The sequence below is a fragment of the Ochotona curzoniae genome, unplaced genomic scaffold (genome assembly GCF_017591425.1).
Source record: "Ochotona curzoniae isolate NIBS_2020 unplaced genomic scaffold, NIBS_Ocur_1.0 scaffold_3890, whole genome shotgun sequence".
In the NCBI taxonomy this organism is placed as follows: Eukaryota; Metazoa; Chordata; class Mammalia; order Lagomorpha; family Ochotonidae; genus Ochotona; species Ochotona curzoniae.
In genome coordinates this window covers 33,436,339-33,452,114 of record NW_024467115.1, presented here as the reverse complement: position 1 = coordinate 33,452,114, position 15,776 = coordinate 33,436,339, and the positions used below count along the sequence as shown (strand labels likewise).

The following is a 15,776-nucleotide window of genomic DNA, read 5'->3' as shown; positions in this document are numbered from 1 at the left end:
CAAGTCATTTAGTGTTGCTTTTTCCTAACCATACTGATTTATTACTCTCAACTATTCAAAGAAAATATTTTCCTAGGCTAATGCCATTGCATACCAACGATGTATAAGGAGACACATTCCAATGCAAAAATTATTGAGGTAGTATACTTGCCATAAAATAGAGCATCTGATGGCTGCCCATAATAAGCATTTCTAGCCTAGCTTAGAAAAACGGAGTGTGCTAAATCTACTAATGAGCATAACTGCTTTATTCTTTATTTATAGAAGCATATTATTTTTTGTTTCTAAATATCATCTGATATCACATTTTCCTTTAGGCTATTCACATAGCTTTACATTGGGATGAAAATGTTGATGTGATTACGGGCTTAAAGCAGAAAACCTTCTACGGGAGACCTAACTGGGACAACGAATTCAAGCAGATAGCCTACAATCACCCCAGGTAAAGCGAGTCCTTCTTTCTCTGCCCACTGGGAGCCTCCCCAGGGAAACCCAAGTTGATGCTGAAATGGGAAGCTCATCTGCAGGATAGTGCATCTTGCTCGGGGATAAATGATGCTACACTGGGTTAAGAGGAGCTCAGTTTTTGACATATTTAGTTGAACATGCTTGTTACACATGCTCGTGGAGAGACTAAGTAGGCAGACAAACGTCAGTCACGAGTTCAAGGGATTAGTTGGAGCCATGACACTGTCCATGACAACCAGAAGAGCAGATGAAGAGTTCAAAATCCACAGTGTGGAAGCATAGGGAGATAGAGTCTCTCTTTAAAGGTTATGGAGTTACGGCTTACTCATATCTACCTTGACAATCTTGCCACTTAGGTCTTTTATACGCGGATCTTTTTCCTGTCCCCTGTGCCACGGTTGAACCAGCAAGCTAAATCTACAATGTTGCCAATCTTCCAGCCCTGAGAATTTCTCCATGGCCACACCATCTCTTCCCTCTGCTCTGTGACGTTCCTTCATAGAAGTTATGCTTCGTTAACTTTTTGTAGTTCCCTAGCATTTTTTTTTTCTGCCCCACAGACTATTTTCCTGGCGTTTTTTTTTTTTCTTTCAATCAATGTGATTGCTCCTTCTTAAATTTTTCCTTATAACTCTGTACCAGAACTCTGTCATTTTCTCTCTTATTAACACAAATGAGCCATTTGTAGGAGTGACCAGGTGGCCATCCAAAGTTTATAAACCTACAACGCCAGCTACCTCCTTCTGTGTGGGGTTACTCTGTCTTAAACCAGCCTGTGCTCTCTGAGACTCCTGCCAGATCTATGTCCTGTGCCCCAGCAGCCAGCCTGAGTAACCCTGACCCCAGGATTATAATGTCCAGTGACAAGACACAGACTCCTGAGCGCTCCCCACCCTGCCACAGCCTGGAGAGGAGGCAGACTCAAGGAGTGCTGTGGGGACCTCCTCCTGCTGTGCAGTCAGCCAGGGAGTAACAGCTTCCCAACTTGGAAGCCAAGGAAAGCTCAACTTCTGACGTCAGCATTTGGAGGAGTCAAATGCATCTTATAGTCTTTATTTTACCCCATGGGTCACAGCCTCAGCTATCCACAAGAGCTCTCACCTGTGGTAACTGGCCTTGGAGATTTCTTTTGCCAGCAGTACTTCTAAAACCCATCTGGTCACCTTGCCTTCTTGCCTTGCGTCCAAACTGATACGTGGCCCGGAATCCAGTTGGGGCTGTGCTCCTCTCCAAGGTCAATGCATCCAACCCTCTGAATCCAGTTCCACTGGGCTCTAACTCAGCAAACAGCCCTGGCCTCTCAGCTCCCTCCTGCCTCAGTGTCCTGACAGTTACCACCCCTCCTGTCTCACTCCTCTGATTCCTGTCCACAGCATGCAGCAGATAATGCCATCAACAGCTTGAAAAACTTACAGGTAGAAACAAGCAAAATATCACAAGCTCACATATGACAACTACACTTTTTGTTCCTATTTTCTCCTTTTGGAAAAAAAAAGGCATATGTTTTTTGATAAGTGTTTAACACTCTGTTTTCAGTAGTCACAGAGTGAATTTTCCCCTTTTGCAAGATTTTGACACAGACACACAGAGCTTGGTTTTAAGTTACACACAGTTCCATTCTCTGTTAGGGCTGTCCCTTATTGACATCTCACTCCTCACTTGTTCATTTTTGTCGCACATGAATTTTTCAGCCCAGTGGGGAAGGCCTTTCAAACCAAATCGTTTCATTATCTCCTTTCCCTCAGAAAGCCATGAGCCAGAAACACAGAGTGCCAGGAGAGCGAGGGCACAACCGGGCTTGCACAAACTCTGCCCAGACAATGATGTCATGCAGGGCAGGGACGTGAGCCGGTCCAACATTTGCAGGCTGCGAGGAATAGAAACAGTTTTAAGCTGGGAAAATTATATCACTGCTGCTTCCCTGTTGTCCTTGTGTGGAGTGTGCTCTTTCCTGTTCAGAAGCCATAATCACAGCAAAGTCCAGAAACATGCTTTGTACCCAGCTGCAGGCTTGAGTAACTAGGCGAACTCTGTGTCCTGGGCGGATGACTTTCTCTTTTCCAGGATATAAGAGGCCCCCCAATATTCAACTGTCATCATTACCACCTAGCCCCAGATTTTAGAAGAAGGAAAGGAAAGCAGATGGGAGGAGAGGAGAGGAGAGGAGAGGAGAGGAGAGGAGAGGAGAGGAGAGGAGAGGAGAGGAGAGGAGAGGAGAGGAGAGGAGAGGAGAGGAGAGGAGAGGAGAGGAGAGGAGAGGAGAGGAGAGGAGAGGAGAGGAGAGGAGAGGAGAGGAGAGGAGAGGAGAGGAGAGGAGAGGAGGAGAGGGAGGAAAAGGGAAGTGAGGGGAGGGGAGGGAGGAAAAGGGAAGGGAAGGGAGGGGAGGGGAGGGGAGAAGGAAGGAAGGAAGGGAGGGAGGGAGAGAGGGAGAGAGGAAGGAAGGGAGAGAGGAAGGAGGGGATTTTGGTTTTGAGAAGCAGAGATACCAGTCTGTGCTCCCGTCTGCTTGTTCACTTCCAAAATGCTTCAGCAGTCACACTGGGCTGTGGCTGAAGCCAGAAGCCTGGACCCCAATCCAGGTCTCTCTCACATGAATTCCTGGAAACCCATTCACTGAACCATCACTGTGTTAGCCGGAGAGTGGTATCAGGAGCCAGAGGTAGAGACCAAACCTGAGGACTTCACTGTGGGACGCACGTGTCCCTAGTAGAGTCTTAGTAGCAGGTCAAATACCTGCCTCCCTCGCCATTTTTTAAAATAAAAATGTTAGTTATACCCTTGGACTGTAGAACACAGCAGCTTGCTAAAGCTTCAGACCTCAATTAAATGAATGCTAGACACATACGGACTACGTTGGTTGTGGATGTATGCCTGGAATGCCACCTCCCTGGGAAATGACATGTCACCAGTCACAAGCTTAGCACTACCCCTCCAAAAGACTTTTCAAATGACCTCCTTAAAATAATTTTGTTTTCTGCTGTGTAAAAGAAGATTTATGTTTAATGAAGCTTTTAATGAAGAAATCTCGGAAAGAGAATGCCAATAAAATCTAATTTTTAAACAAGAAAATCTAATATCAAGAAGTATTTCAATATCCTGGCCTTTGTCCAGATAGAAATGAAACACACAATCCAATTATTGTTCTGCACAAAGGACAAAGTAACATTAATTTTCCTCAAGATGGTTATTACAGAGATAAACAGTATGTTTTTTCCTCATTATGTCAAGGATATATTTGTTCTCAAGCCTGCTTGGCTACTCTTACAAGACAGGCCTGTCCTGCCATTAGCTCATATCTTTCTTGGCGAAGATGGGTCAGAGGTGTTGGTGCACCTGTCAGTGGCCTCAGAAAAGGATCTTTGTCCCTAAAGGCCTTTGAAGGAGGCTCCTGACCCTCTTTATTCATCACCACAGAGCTCAGGATTCTCCGGACTTACTCTTTGAAAAATAGTTGCCTGTTCACTCAAAGCCCAAGTTAGCCCCTGCTCCAAGAGGAAGCAGTTAAATCAAAAGAACAAAAGAAAGAGAGGCAAAAGTGGTTTTTTTTTTTTTTCACAGAACATGAAAAATAGCACCAAAAATAAAGCTTGAAGGGGAGAAGATCAAAGCGAGTATTTCAAGCACTAAAGGAACCAGAAAATTGCAAAAATAACAGTAATAGAGATACAAATTGATGACATCAAAATGAATACAAATAGGGAAGAGGAAAGAAAAATTAAAAACAGATCAAAGACTGGAAAGAGGAAAATGGATTCTCTTGTTTCTATTTGTAATTAATTTTGATAATTATATCAAAACACAAGTGTGGTTTTAAAGATCATCAACGAATACTAGGTAGATAGATATGAAAAGCTCATTCATGTGACAATTAATGCATATTACTTCAGCAAGACACACAGAGAAAATGCTAAAAACAAAAGCAACGGAAATCATTTTCCCAATTAAAACCGTGTAAGTTAATTAAATACATATGTTAGCATTATTTTTTCTTAATCTATAGAAATAGGTCTTTACAAACATGTAAGTTGCATTTCTGTTTTTTTTTAAACCTTCTAAATATGTTCCCAAGTTTTAGACAAATGTCCCCCCAAAAAAAAACCCCAAATAAATCCCAAGAAGATAAACAAAATGACAATAAATGTCACACCAACCTATTTATTATAAACACAGATTTTGCATATACTTGACCTTCTAAATTTGTGGGTTGATTGTTTTTAATTAGCTTAATAGGAGATCTTTCCGTGAGCCTTTGGTCCTTGATCTTACACCGCAGGAAATACTTCCACTTTCCTTTGTCTAACTTAGTTGTTACTAACTTCATGCATTTCAGGTGTAAACTTTGCATTATTAATTAATGACCTAAAACTAACTGGTTGACCCTTTGTGTAACTTCAGCAGAAGTGTTACTTTTATTTTATTGGGAAAAAAATAATCATTGATAGAAGAGTACCTCCTTTTCTTGGAGCAGGTTTATCGAACCCAACGATGAAGAAAGATGGTGACTTCTCATGTGTTTGGAGTCTCTTAGTCCTATTGCATGAGTTTATTTTAAATGATCCACTGTTTTCGGAAATGTGAAAGTACCTCTATGCTAAATTCAGGAAATGTGTCCATCTGGAGCTGCATTTGCTTGTGTGCACAGCCTTCAGTTCTCATTTATCCAGGCATATGGGCAAAACATTTTCACATGAAATTTTAAAGAAATTAACATACTGATTATAGCGTACTCTTTATCTAATAGGATATCCTAAACATTCATTACATGACTAAAATGTTCAGTATATTCAAAGAAATAGACTGACATGGAAACCCAACACATGATAAATGATAGCTTCATGAGAAAAATAAAAACATAAACATATGGCAGGGATGTTGTCAGCATATTTACATAGTACTGTTCCATCAGAGAACATTCAATTCTCTGGCTATCAGCAAGAAAAAAAAATCAGCAAAAATTGCTGCAACTACTCTGCAGAGGCAGTAGTAAGAGAGGTGAGAACAGAGTGGATTTATTATGACTCTGCAAAGTTTCTTTGATGAGATGATCAAATTATTATTTATTCAAAAATAGTTGGGTACTTACACATAAAACTGCATGTACAAGGAACTCTCATGAAGTCCACCAAAAAATGAGTGTCACAAGGATAATTATGTATGAATTCCAACATTTTTGAAATAACTTTGAATTCTATTTTAAGTGAACTTCTTGAAGTACCTTTGGGTTTTCGTCCTTTATTGGAGTGATAGACAAAACAGAATTGACAAAATAGATGGCTCTGCCACTTTGGATCCAGTCTACACTGTCAGTTGTCTTTCTTTCTCCCCTGTCTTCTTATACACTATTCATGCACGAGCAAGCTGGAGTGTTAAAGGATGGTGAGATGAGTGAGGAAGCCAGAACCGAGTCCCATGCAGCCAGTTCTGGCTGCCTCAGATGGCCGAGTGGGTGGGAAGTGGACAGCAGAGTCTCCAGGTGTACAATGCTGGAGACAGCCAGAGCTCCTAAGCATCATCTGAGTCAGTGGGGCCCAAAGGAAAGTCCTGAAGCAGACTGCTCCCTCCTGGGAGATAGGGTGAGGATAGCATCCAACAGCACAATGGCCATCACGGTAATGGAGAGAAGAGAGTGCAAAAATATGATGCTGGGATGGATCAGACGAAGGCACGTCTAACGGTCGTCAGGAACAGTGTCCGTTGTCCCGCACACAGTGTGCTGTTCTCGTTGCCCTCTATCTGAGGCTCCATAAATCCGCGGGAAGCTTCTGTTTATCGATTTTATTTGCAGAATGCACTCAGGGTATAAAGTAATTTGATTTTTTTTTAAATGGGGTTTAGGGTCTGCCCCGACAGGGTTATAACTTACGAAGCATAAAAGCCAACACATAAAAACAAACATACAATTTAAAGCGAGAAAGGCTCACAGCAGTGGAACCTGGGAATCCAGTGTGATGGTGGGATTACTGGCAGGTGCACCCACACTCCTGTATATCTGCTGGGCTTAAATCTCCTGGTGGGTGATATTTGGGATGTCTTTCATGCATGTTATCGCTGAACTGTTTTTGAAAAATGTACCCACCCCACCAAGAAGAGCACCACAGTTATTTAGCAAATATACAGGGGGAAGGAGGCGTTTCTGTATTGTTTACCAGCGTTTAAAATACCGCAGGGCCACTTAACCATCTTTGCAACCTGTGTAAAATGTGTCCTTCTCCCATCAAAGTCAGCAGCCCCAACTGATCAATGCCAGTAATGTTGTCCCTGATCCAGCCCCTCACGTGTGCTGCAAGCTCAGCCGTTTGCAGGCTGTAAACTCAAGAATAAATTGCACCTTATGTTTTTATACTTCTTATGCAGAGAATCTGCTTTTTAAAAATTCTGAGTAATAGCTGTTAATTAAATTTTGTAGAAATTTTTTGTTCTTTACCAACCCCATTAAGGTTCTGTAGCTCTTGTCTGTTGCCTTATAGAAAGAAAGAAAGAAAGAAAGAAAGAAAGAAAGAAAGAAAGAAAGAAAGAAAGAAAGAAAGAAAGAAAGAAAGAAAGAAAGAAAGAAAGAAAGAAAAAGAAAAACAGGAAAAAGCTGCCACATGTGTGCCTGACCCATCCACTTTGCACAGATTCTCGGCTCTGTGGTTCACAGTATGAATACCTGACAAGCAGTCTATACTCAGAGCAGGCTAGGCAGGGTGAATAGCAGAATGGCATGAAGCAGACCGTGAGGTGCACAGAGCTGGAGAGCCACCAGTCTTCCTGCCAGGGCAGACAGTACCTAATGAATGGTCTTTGTGAGGCTTTGGGGAGATTACATCACTATGACAGTCATGGACCCTGAGTTCAGAAAACCATGTTCTTAGCTGTGCTGTGTAATAGCCACAACTTCAAAAGAAGCAGGGGAGTTGTGAACTGCTGGGGACACCAGTGGTGCACCTGCAGCCAGCAATCAGAGTCCTTTGAAAAGCACTCTTAAAGGCAGAGCATCAAAAAGCAGCATCAGCCTCTGCACAGACACCGTGGCTGCACACCAAAGGGCAGTCCTAGCTGGCTGGGCATGGGCAGTGGGCAATCTTTGTAGTGACATCTGCAGTAATGGAAAAACATCACCATCCACAACGACATCTTTGAAAATAGATGCTAGGATCCCTCTGGGCCTCAGACACAAAGTACAGCTGTGACTGCTCGCCACCGAGTCTTACCTGACCCATCCTTCACTCCAAATGTTTCATCTGGAGCTCGAAATACGAAGTACTGATGCCAGGTCATCTCTGTTGAGCTCTGGGTCAACATCCCAGAACCCATCTTCTGTTCCACAGGGGGCAGGCCGACTCAGGCAGACATCCTGTTGGGGGGGATGTTGATGTCAGTGCACACTCAGGAAGCTCACGGTGTGACAAACACGGGTCAAAGGCTGAACCGCAATATCTTGTCTAATCCTCACAGCTCTGCTCAGAGCCAGGTTCAATCATCTCTCCCATTTTATTCCTGGTGAAATAAGGGCTTTACAAAGATAATGAAAAAGCCCAAGACTACCTGCCACCAAGTGGTGGAACCAACAGTTCTCACAACCCTCTCCTTTTATTTCAATAAACACCTTAAAATTGCCTTATTGAATCATCTTTTTCATTGGGAATAGAGCTTTAAAAATAGTCATGGGAATAATATCTTTGAAAGTAGTGCTTGTACGTTTTAAACAGGTTATCATTTATAAATGAAGCCATTTGATAAGTGCCTTTACTGCTTAGGTTTCCACTATGGTCGAAACATTGACTTGTGTGTGGTATTATGGTTCCCAATTACATCATCAGGACACAAGGTGAATGCTGTGGAGTTGAACTAGGCTACAGGACACTGCCCAAAAAGAGTCAGGGTTAAAGGAATGGCTGCTGTAGAGGGAATTAGTCCCAAGGACTAATGAATTTCCCTGGGGAAGTGTTTCTTATACCTTGCTAACAGGACAACCTGCCTCAGCATCACCAGAGCACCTTGCTAAGCATGCATCCTGGGGGTCAAGCCTGGAGAGCTGCATTTTCACAATCTGCCCAGCTTCGGATCTCGACCAGAGTCAGTCATCCAACTGACACCAGAAACGGGAAAAACACTGCACAGACTAGTTGCACCCAAGACTAAAGCCTAAAACACATGCTGTCTATACAGCCCTATAGAGAGTGACAACGCCAGGGCACCCGGAACCCCCACATCAGCATGGTGTTGTTATACAAACAGAGCCAGGGAGGTGAGCTATCGTGGAAGCGTTCTGATATACAAAAAGCTTCCATGCTGCTTTCTGAAATGTCATGAGCAGAAATTATAGTGTCTTGATGACTACATTTTCGGCAATGTCTTTGTCCTTTCAACAGCCCTTCCTTCTGGCTTTCTTTGAACCTTCAAGTAATTCCAACTGGAGAAATAAATTAAGTTGCAATTAATTTAGCATAAATTTTATTACCTATAAAATAGGCAGGGTGGAACAGAGGATTAGTAATAGCTAACCCTTTTTAAACCTTTCTGGAATGCGTTCTCTCATTCTGGTTTTGAGAAGATAGACAACGTAGTTGTTTATCATCTTTGTTTCACACACGCAGACACTGAGGTGTGGTGCCTTGGCCAGGAGTACACAGGCACAGCAGTTAGCCCAACCACCTACTACTCCTTCAGCAGACAGATGCTGTTTCTCCACAGTATACCAAGTCCTAGGATCTACAGAAATGAGATAGTGGAGATCAGATTCTGTTCACAGGGAGCTATGTTACACTCATGGATCCAAGAGGTTGCTTATCAAAGCCACCGGCCAAAGCCCCAGGAGCTGGCATCTCTGTCACAGTCATCAAAGCCCTTTGCAGCCTTCCAACTTCTTGGTCTGCTTGTTCAAGGCAATAACAGAACTCTGGAGAGCTCGGCAAGAGCAGGTGCCAGCCAAGGGCATCTTAGAAACAAAGGACACAGACAAATAAGTCAGCAATCTTAGAACCACTCCCTGATTCTCTACCCCTGCCTGGCCTCTGTCAAGTCTAACGAGTAACACTTTCTGTTCTCACTCCCCCTGTAGCAGCAGCATTGGCGTCTTTTGCTGTGGACCCAGCGCTCTTTCCAAGACACTTCAAAGGATGTGCCGGGTATATTCATCTGCTGACCCCAGGGGTGTACATTTTTATTACAACAAGGAAGGCTTCTAGTCTTTGCAGGTAAAAGCAGAACATAATGTAAGGGGCTGCAATCATATAGGTCAGGAAATGTTTCCTGGAAAAGGAAGTCATTTGAGGTTTTCTGGACTGTATAGTTCAATCCCAGCTTCTCAACTCCGCCATTGTAATATACCATTGTAATTGCCATAGACAAAGTCATTACCTAGTGGGAGTGATGGTGTGCCAATAAAACTTTATGAACACAGAAGTTGAATTTAATGTACATTTCATAAGACATTGTTTTAATTTTCTTCAGCAACTTAAAAAATGTACAATTTTTTCTTAATTCAAAGACCACCCAAATTATGGGATGAACCAGATTTGCTTGTGGGACATTGCTTGCTCAGCCCTGAAGTAGGTCACTTTTCCCAGCCCAGTTTTCATGTTGCATGTTACATTCAGTGTGGAAACTTTCCTTACTGTGCAGCCTGAAGTCTCCCTTAGGAGTCATTTCAAATTTTCATTACTCTGATATTAAAGATAACTGCCTTTTAGGCAAATCTGATCCATTCTGCTTTGTATTTCAGCTTCTTTGTGCTCTTATCAAGCCACCAACTGGCCAGAGAAATCACCAATAAGAATGTTCTTTCGCAACAGGCCTTTATAGAACTTGAAAATGATCATGAACTCATCCTTACCATTCCTTTCTACAAACACAAGTATATGCTTAACCCTTTCGCCTTATATATCGCAGCCCTGCAATTATTTTTATTGGCTTCAAATGACTTCAGTTTCTTCACATAGCTTTTGAATGTGTTGGCTATAATAAGACATACTATTCCAGCAGAAGCATGATGGGTATTGGGTAGGTCAAGGATTTTTAAACTTTATGTGTCAAATACATACAGTTAGATTCTGCTCACTTTCCTCCTTTCCTCATTTCCTCCTCCCCTCTGCTCCTCCTTTTTTCTTTCCATGTTTCTTCCTCACTCTCTTATCAAATGCTTCTTTTTTCCCGTCGTATTTTATTTCCTGGCCGTGTTGATACCTATAACACAACTCAACATCCCTCCAAGAAATAACCAGCACTTTTGGTTAATTTCCATTGAATCAATCTCTCTGTATCATGAAATTATTTTATCCAAAAGTATAATTCACCTTTTGTAGGTATCTATACTCACATTGATCAATGTTTAAAAATTTTATAATACCTCAAGATTGTTTTTGAGGTTTTGCCCCAGGTAATGAACATTCATATGTAGCTTTGTAATATCTGTAGATTTAATCAGTGATCTTTCAAATCTTATTTTTTCCATAGGTTTTCAAGCACATTATTGACTTCAAATACTTCTGGCAGGAGTTCCTCCGATTGCCTGTTAATATTATTGTCCAGCTGGGAATCCTTTAACAACATAGAGTCATTGGCAGACAATATACCACATCATATTTCCTTAGCTTATGAATAGTATGCGTATACAACAAAACTAAAACATTTGCTAAAATTAAATTAGATTATGTTTTCCAAATGCTTATCATTGTAGACTGCTATTCTGTCACAAAAGAAAATTAAATTACTCTGACATGATTTGTCTTTACAAAATCAGGCAGCCACTTAAGCTATTGCAAATATTTCTAAATCATAAACTTAGCATTTATTCTATTTCATTCTCAAGTAGGAAATTTATTTTATGAGTTATAATATAAAAAGTCCTTAAAAGGATATATTCTATAATAGCACAAAAATTGTTTCTACTAGCTCTGCACTGTTATTTATCAGTATATTTAAATATTGCTTGATGCATATCCTTGAAACTCCACTAATGTTAATACAGCCAATCATTTTGTGCAATCACATCCCCATTTAAGTTTGAATCCATCTAAAAGTGATAGCCAATCTGTTCTTTAACAGGAAAATTAAATATATTGAACTTTCTTCCCTTGGTCAAATTCAATTATTGCTTTTCTTGATGTGTGTATTTAAAAATAAAATACACTTTTCAGTTGTCTAATTTTTGTCTAGTAAATTTAAATATGCTTGTGCTTGTCATTTGATTTTAAAAACTGGTTTTTTGTGTCACTTGATTTCTAGGGATGCTCTTTGCAGCCCTTTTGGTCTTGAGCTTTTTTTTTAAAGATTTATTTTTATTATTTTTTTTTTATTGGAAAGGCGGATATACAATGAGGAGAAACAGAGAGGAAGATCTTCCGTCCGATGATTCACTCCCCAAGTGAGCGCAACGGCCGATGCTATGCCGATCCGAAGCCAGGAGCCTCTTCTGGGTCTCCCACGCGGGTGCAGGGTCCCAAAGCTTTGGGCCGTCATCCACTGCTTTCCCGGGCCACAGGCAGGGAGCTGGAAGGGAAGTGGGGCTGCCGGGATTAGAACCGGCGCCCATATGGGATTCTGGGCGTGCAAGGCGAGGACCTTAACCACTTGCGCCACCGTGCGGGGCCCGGTCTTGAGCTTTATACTACTTTCTTCTGTAATATGTAGTCCATACATCCTTGGGTTACATGCTGTGTATGCCCAAGTAGGAAAAAATACAAATACCGATAGATTATGTTAGTGCAACAATACCAACAACACAGAGAAAGTGGATATTTTTCCTTAATATATATACATATAATCTACTCAAGTTAGAAACGTAGGGGCTTGCGTCGTGGCACATGAGGCTAAGCCGTCACATGCAATGCCAGCATTGCATACCAGAGTGCTGGTCTTGGCCCGGGGTGCTGCACTGCGAGTCCAGCTTCCTCCTACTGCACCTGGGAAGGCAACAGAAGGTGGCCCAGCTGTGGGAGGCCCGGATGGTGTTCCTGGCTGCCAACTTTGATCTGGCCCAGCCCTGGCTTTTGCAGCTATTTGGAAATAAATCAACAGGTAGAAAACCTCTCTGTCTGTGTCACTCTGCCTTTCAAACAATTTTTTTAAGTATCAAACATACAAATTTATTCTTAAAAAGTATTCAATATGATTGATAAGTGAGTCAAAACTATAGGAAACATTTACATTTAAAGACTAAAAATAGTATGTCTCTAAACAGAACCGTTAAACTAAAGATACCACTTTGTTCCAAGTCAATTAATAAGCTAAATTAAATCCAATCAAAATCTATACTTTCTAGGTTCTTTAAAAGGACATTTACTCTAAAAATCAACTACAAAAAGATAAGATGGAAATTTTAAAAAAAAACATGAAAATAAAGGAAAGGAAGAAGAAATAAAGGCAGGGAGGAAGAGAAAAAAAGAAGTAAAATGGTTCCATATATGGAAGTATCACCTTCAAGTAGAAGATCTCAGAGAAGCCAGACAAGGGAAAGTTGAGTAGCAAACACCTACCTGCTCAAACACATATACTGGGAACAGACTCTGAAGACATAAAATATGTTCAAAGTACTGGGGAGCACCAGTGCCGGTGGGACATTTGGGACTCCCTGACAAATCCTTATTCAAAAGCGAAGGCAAAATACAGATCCTTCTGAACGAAAGAAAACAAGAGGGGGGAAAAAGGAGAAAACTGAAATGTACTTCCTTCACTGAAATAGCTACAGAAGGACAGAGGATGAAATTAACTGATGAGATGCAATCAGTAGTGATGAGCAAAGAAAGTGCCAAACACTTTGTGAGAATCTACATGAAGCATTGGCTACAGAAGAAGAGGAATATTTTCAGGGAACATTTTTATAAAAGTAAAACTGAAATACTAGGCAGCAAACGTGAGCTTGTCACCTCAGCAAGGGCATGCTATGCAGGACAATGAAGAAACTGTCAAGTCAGTGGAACCCTCATGAAGTTCTAGAACCAAATCAAAAGAGATAATTTGAAGTGGATCCACTTACCCTAAAACTAACACTACATTCTCTAGTCCTGAGTTTCTATGGGACCTAAGCTTCCAATGCACTGGATTGCCAAACAGCAGATTAAGATCTGCCCATGAGTGCTACATTCTCTGATTTAATTCATATGGAGAATGTCACTGTGGCTTTTTCCTCAACTGACACTTGCCTAACTTGCCATCATTTCCTTGGTCCCTCTTCTCTTCCTATCAGAACTTTCTAGATCTTTCCCTAGTGTTTTTTTGCCATTGTACATTGCCATAATGGAGGATAAGGCTAAACTTCATCCTCTCTCCTTTGCTAGTGAATTACTTTCTTTGACTGGATTACTAAATAATTTTTCCTTTATCTTTGAAGTTCACAACTTCCTGTATTGAGTTTTTCCAATAAAAAATTTATTACAGAACATATTATGGGACGTTTTTTTCTTCAGGAAAATTGTCTTGTATTATGTCTTTGTATACACTTCTGTTTACTTTGTCACCCTAATTTATAATTATCAATTATTCTTAGAGTCATTTTCTTATTTCCGTTCTGTTAGGTTGTCTAATTTCACTTCTTTGTCTCTTCTATTTATTTATGGTTTGTGTTAATTTATTATTGTCCTACAATCTCTTTCTGAAACCCTGGAGGCCAAGTCTATTTTAGAATTCAAAGTGATTTCCTATTTTAGAAAATAGCAAGTACATGGTCCATATGTTGCGTGATATTCCCATTGGCCTGGGCAGTACTCAATGCTTTTCCAATGAAAGCTATAAATATAAAGATTCAAAATATTCAAAACAAACATTATAAGCAACATCACATCTGTTCAGGACACATTACACCACCAAGTGGATTACAGAAAAAAAAAAAAGCAACCAAACTAAAACCACCACCACTTTTCATAGTGTTTTGGGTTGTGGAAATTTAGGTTAAAAAAAATTGAACTTGAACTCAGTCTTCAGTAATGTCTGTCAGATTGTTTATAAACATTTTAATGAGTTTTACAAATCTATTTCTTTGAGCTTTAATTTGCTACCTTGGACTTACAGATACCCTCTGAATCTAACTTTCTTTTATTTTCACAATTGGGGGAGGGGGAATCTTGTCTTAGTCTCACTGCTTCACCTATGTCTTCGAGGGTTTCCTTTATGTTTTGATAGTTTGATCTTCATTTATATCAGATTGGGTTGCATTTTTCTTCTTCCACATAAAATATTCTCTTTGTCCTGTAGTGTCTCTTCACAGTTGGTATGTCACCTGTGGGGATATTTTCTTCACATTGATTTAGTTCACTCAGCCCACAAATTTTATTGGTTCTTCTATCCTGTGAATAAATCCTTGATGGGTTTTCTCTCTGTCATCTCTAAGACCATTATTGAAATGTAATCCTTGTACCATAAAATTTTCCCTCCTCTAAGTATACCACTCCACAGTTTTAGTATATTTACAGAGTTGTGTAACCACGGCCAGAGATATTTCTGGAACAATTTTATCATTCCAAAATGAAAGCTCATATCCATTAGCAGTTGCTCCTTATTTCCCCAAGTCATCCATAAGCTTAGGAAACCTCTATACCACTTTCTGTCCTTACAGATTCTCTTATGCTGTACATTTCATCTAAATGATGAAATGTATTATGCAATATATGCAATTATGCAATATATGGTCCTTCGTGATTGGATGCCTTCACTCAGAATGATGTTTCTGAGGTTCATCCATGCAGTCGCACGGATAAGTAATCTCAATCCTTCTCTCTGCTTTTGTTGAAACACCACACTGTTGTATGCGTATACAGGTTTTATTTATTAGTCAATAGACATTGATTTGTTTTTCCATTGGAGTCATTTTAAAAATAATGTTTCCATAAATATTCAGGTACATGTTTTTTCCCCAGGATTTATTTATTTGAAACAGCAAGTGACAGAGAGAAAGCAGCCACATCATGCTGCTGCATTCCAGCCCAATACAGACCTTCTGTTCCTTTGTTTGACCATCAGTTTTTAAAATGTATTAACTGGGCCCGGGGGCGATAGCATAGTAGTTAAAGTCCTTGCCTTGAACATGCTGGGATCCCACATGGGTGCTGGTTCTGGTCCTGGAGGCCTTGCTTCCCATTCAGCTCCCTACCTGTGGCCTGGGAAAGCAGTCGAGGATGGCCCAAAGCTTTGGGATCCTGCACCCACAGGGGAGACCCGGAAGAAACTCCTGGCTCCTGGCTTCAGATTGGCTTGGCTCCAGCCGTTGCGGTTGCTTGGGGAGTGAACCATCAGATGGAAGATCTTCCTCTCTCTCTCTCCTCCTCTCTCCATATATCTGCCTTTCCAATAAAAATAAATAAATCTTTAAAAATATACATATTAGCTTCTGT

The 15,776-nt window shown here is 40.8% G+C and overlaps 1 protein-coding gene across 1 annotated transcript in view; it reads left to right on the top strand.

The window, feature by feature from the left end:
• Positions 1–9,638, top strand: part of NOX3 (NADPH oxidase 3) — a 55,527-nt gene extending 45,889 nt beyond the window's left edge. The window contains exons 12-13 of the mRNA XM_040965675.1: positions 318–442; positions 9,512–9,638. Of these exons, the coding sequence (XP_040821609.1) occupies positions 318–442; positions 9,512–9,638 (252 nt within the window). The remainder of the gene's footprint in view (positions 1–317; positions 443–9,511) is intronic.
• Positions 9,639–15,776: the final 6,138 nt, after the last annotated feature.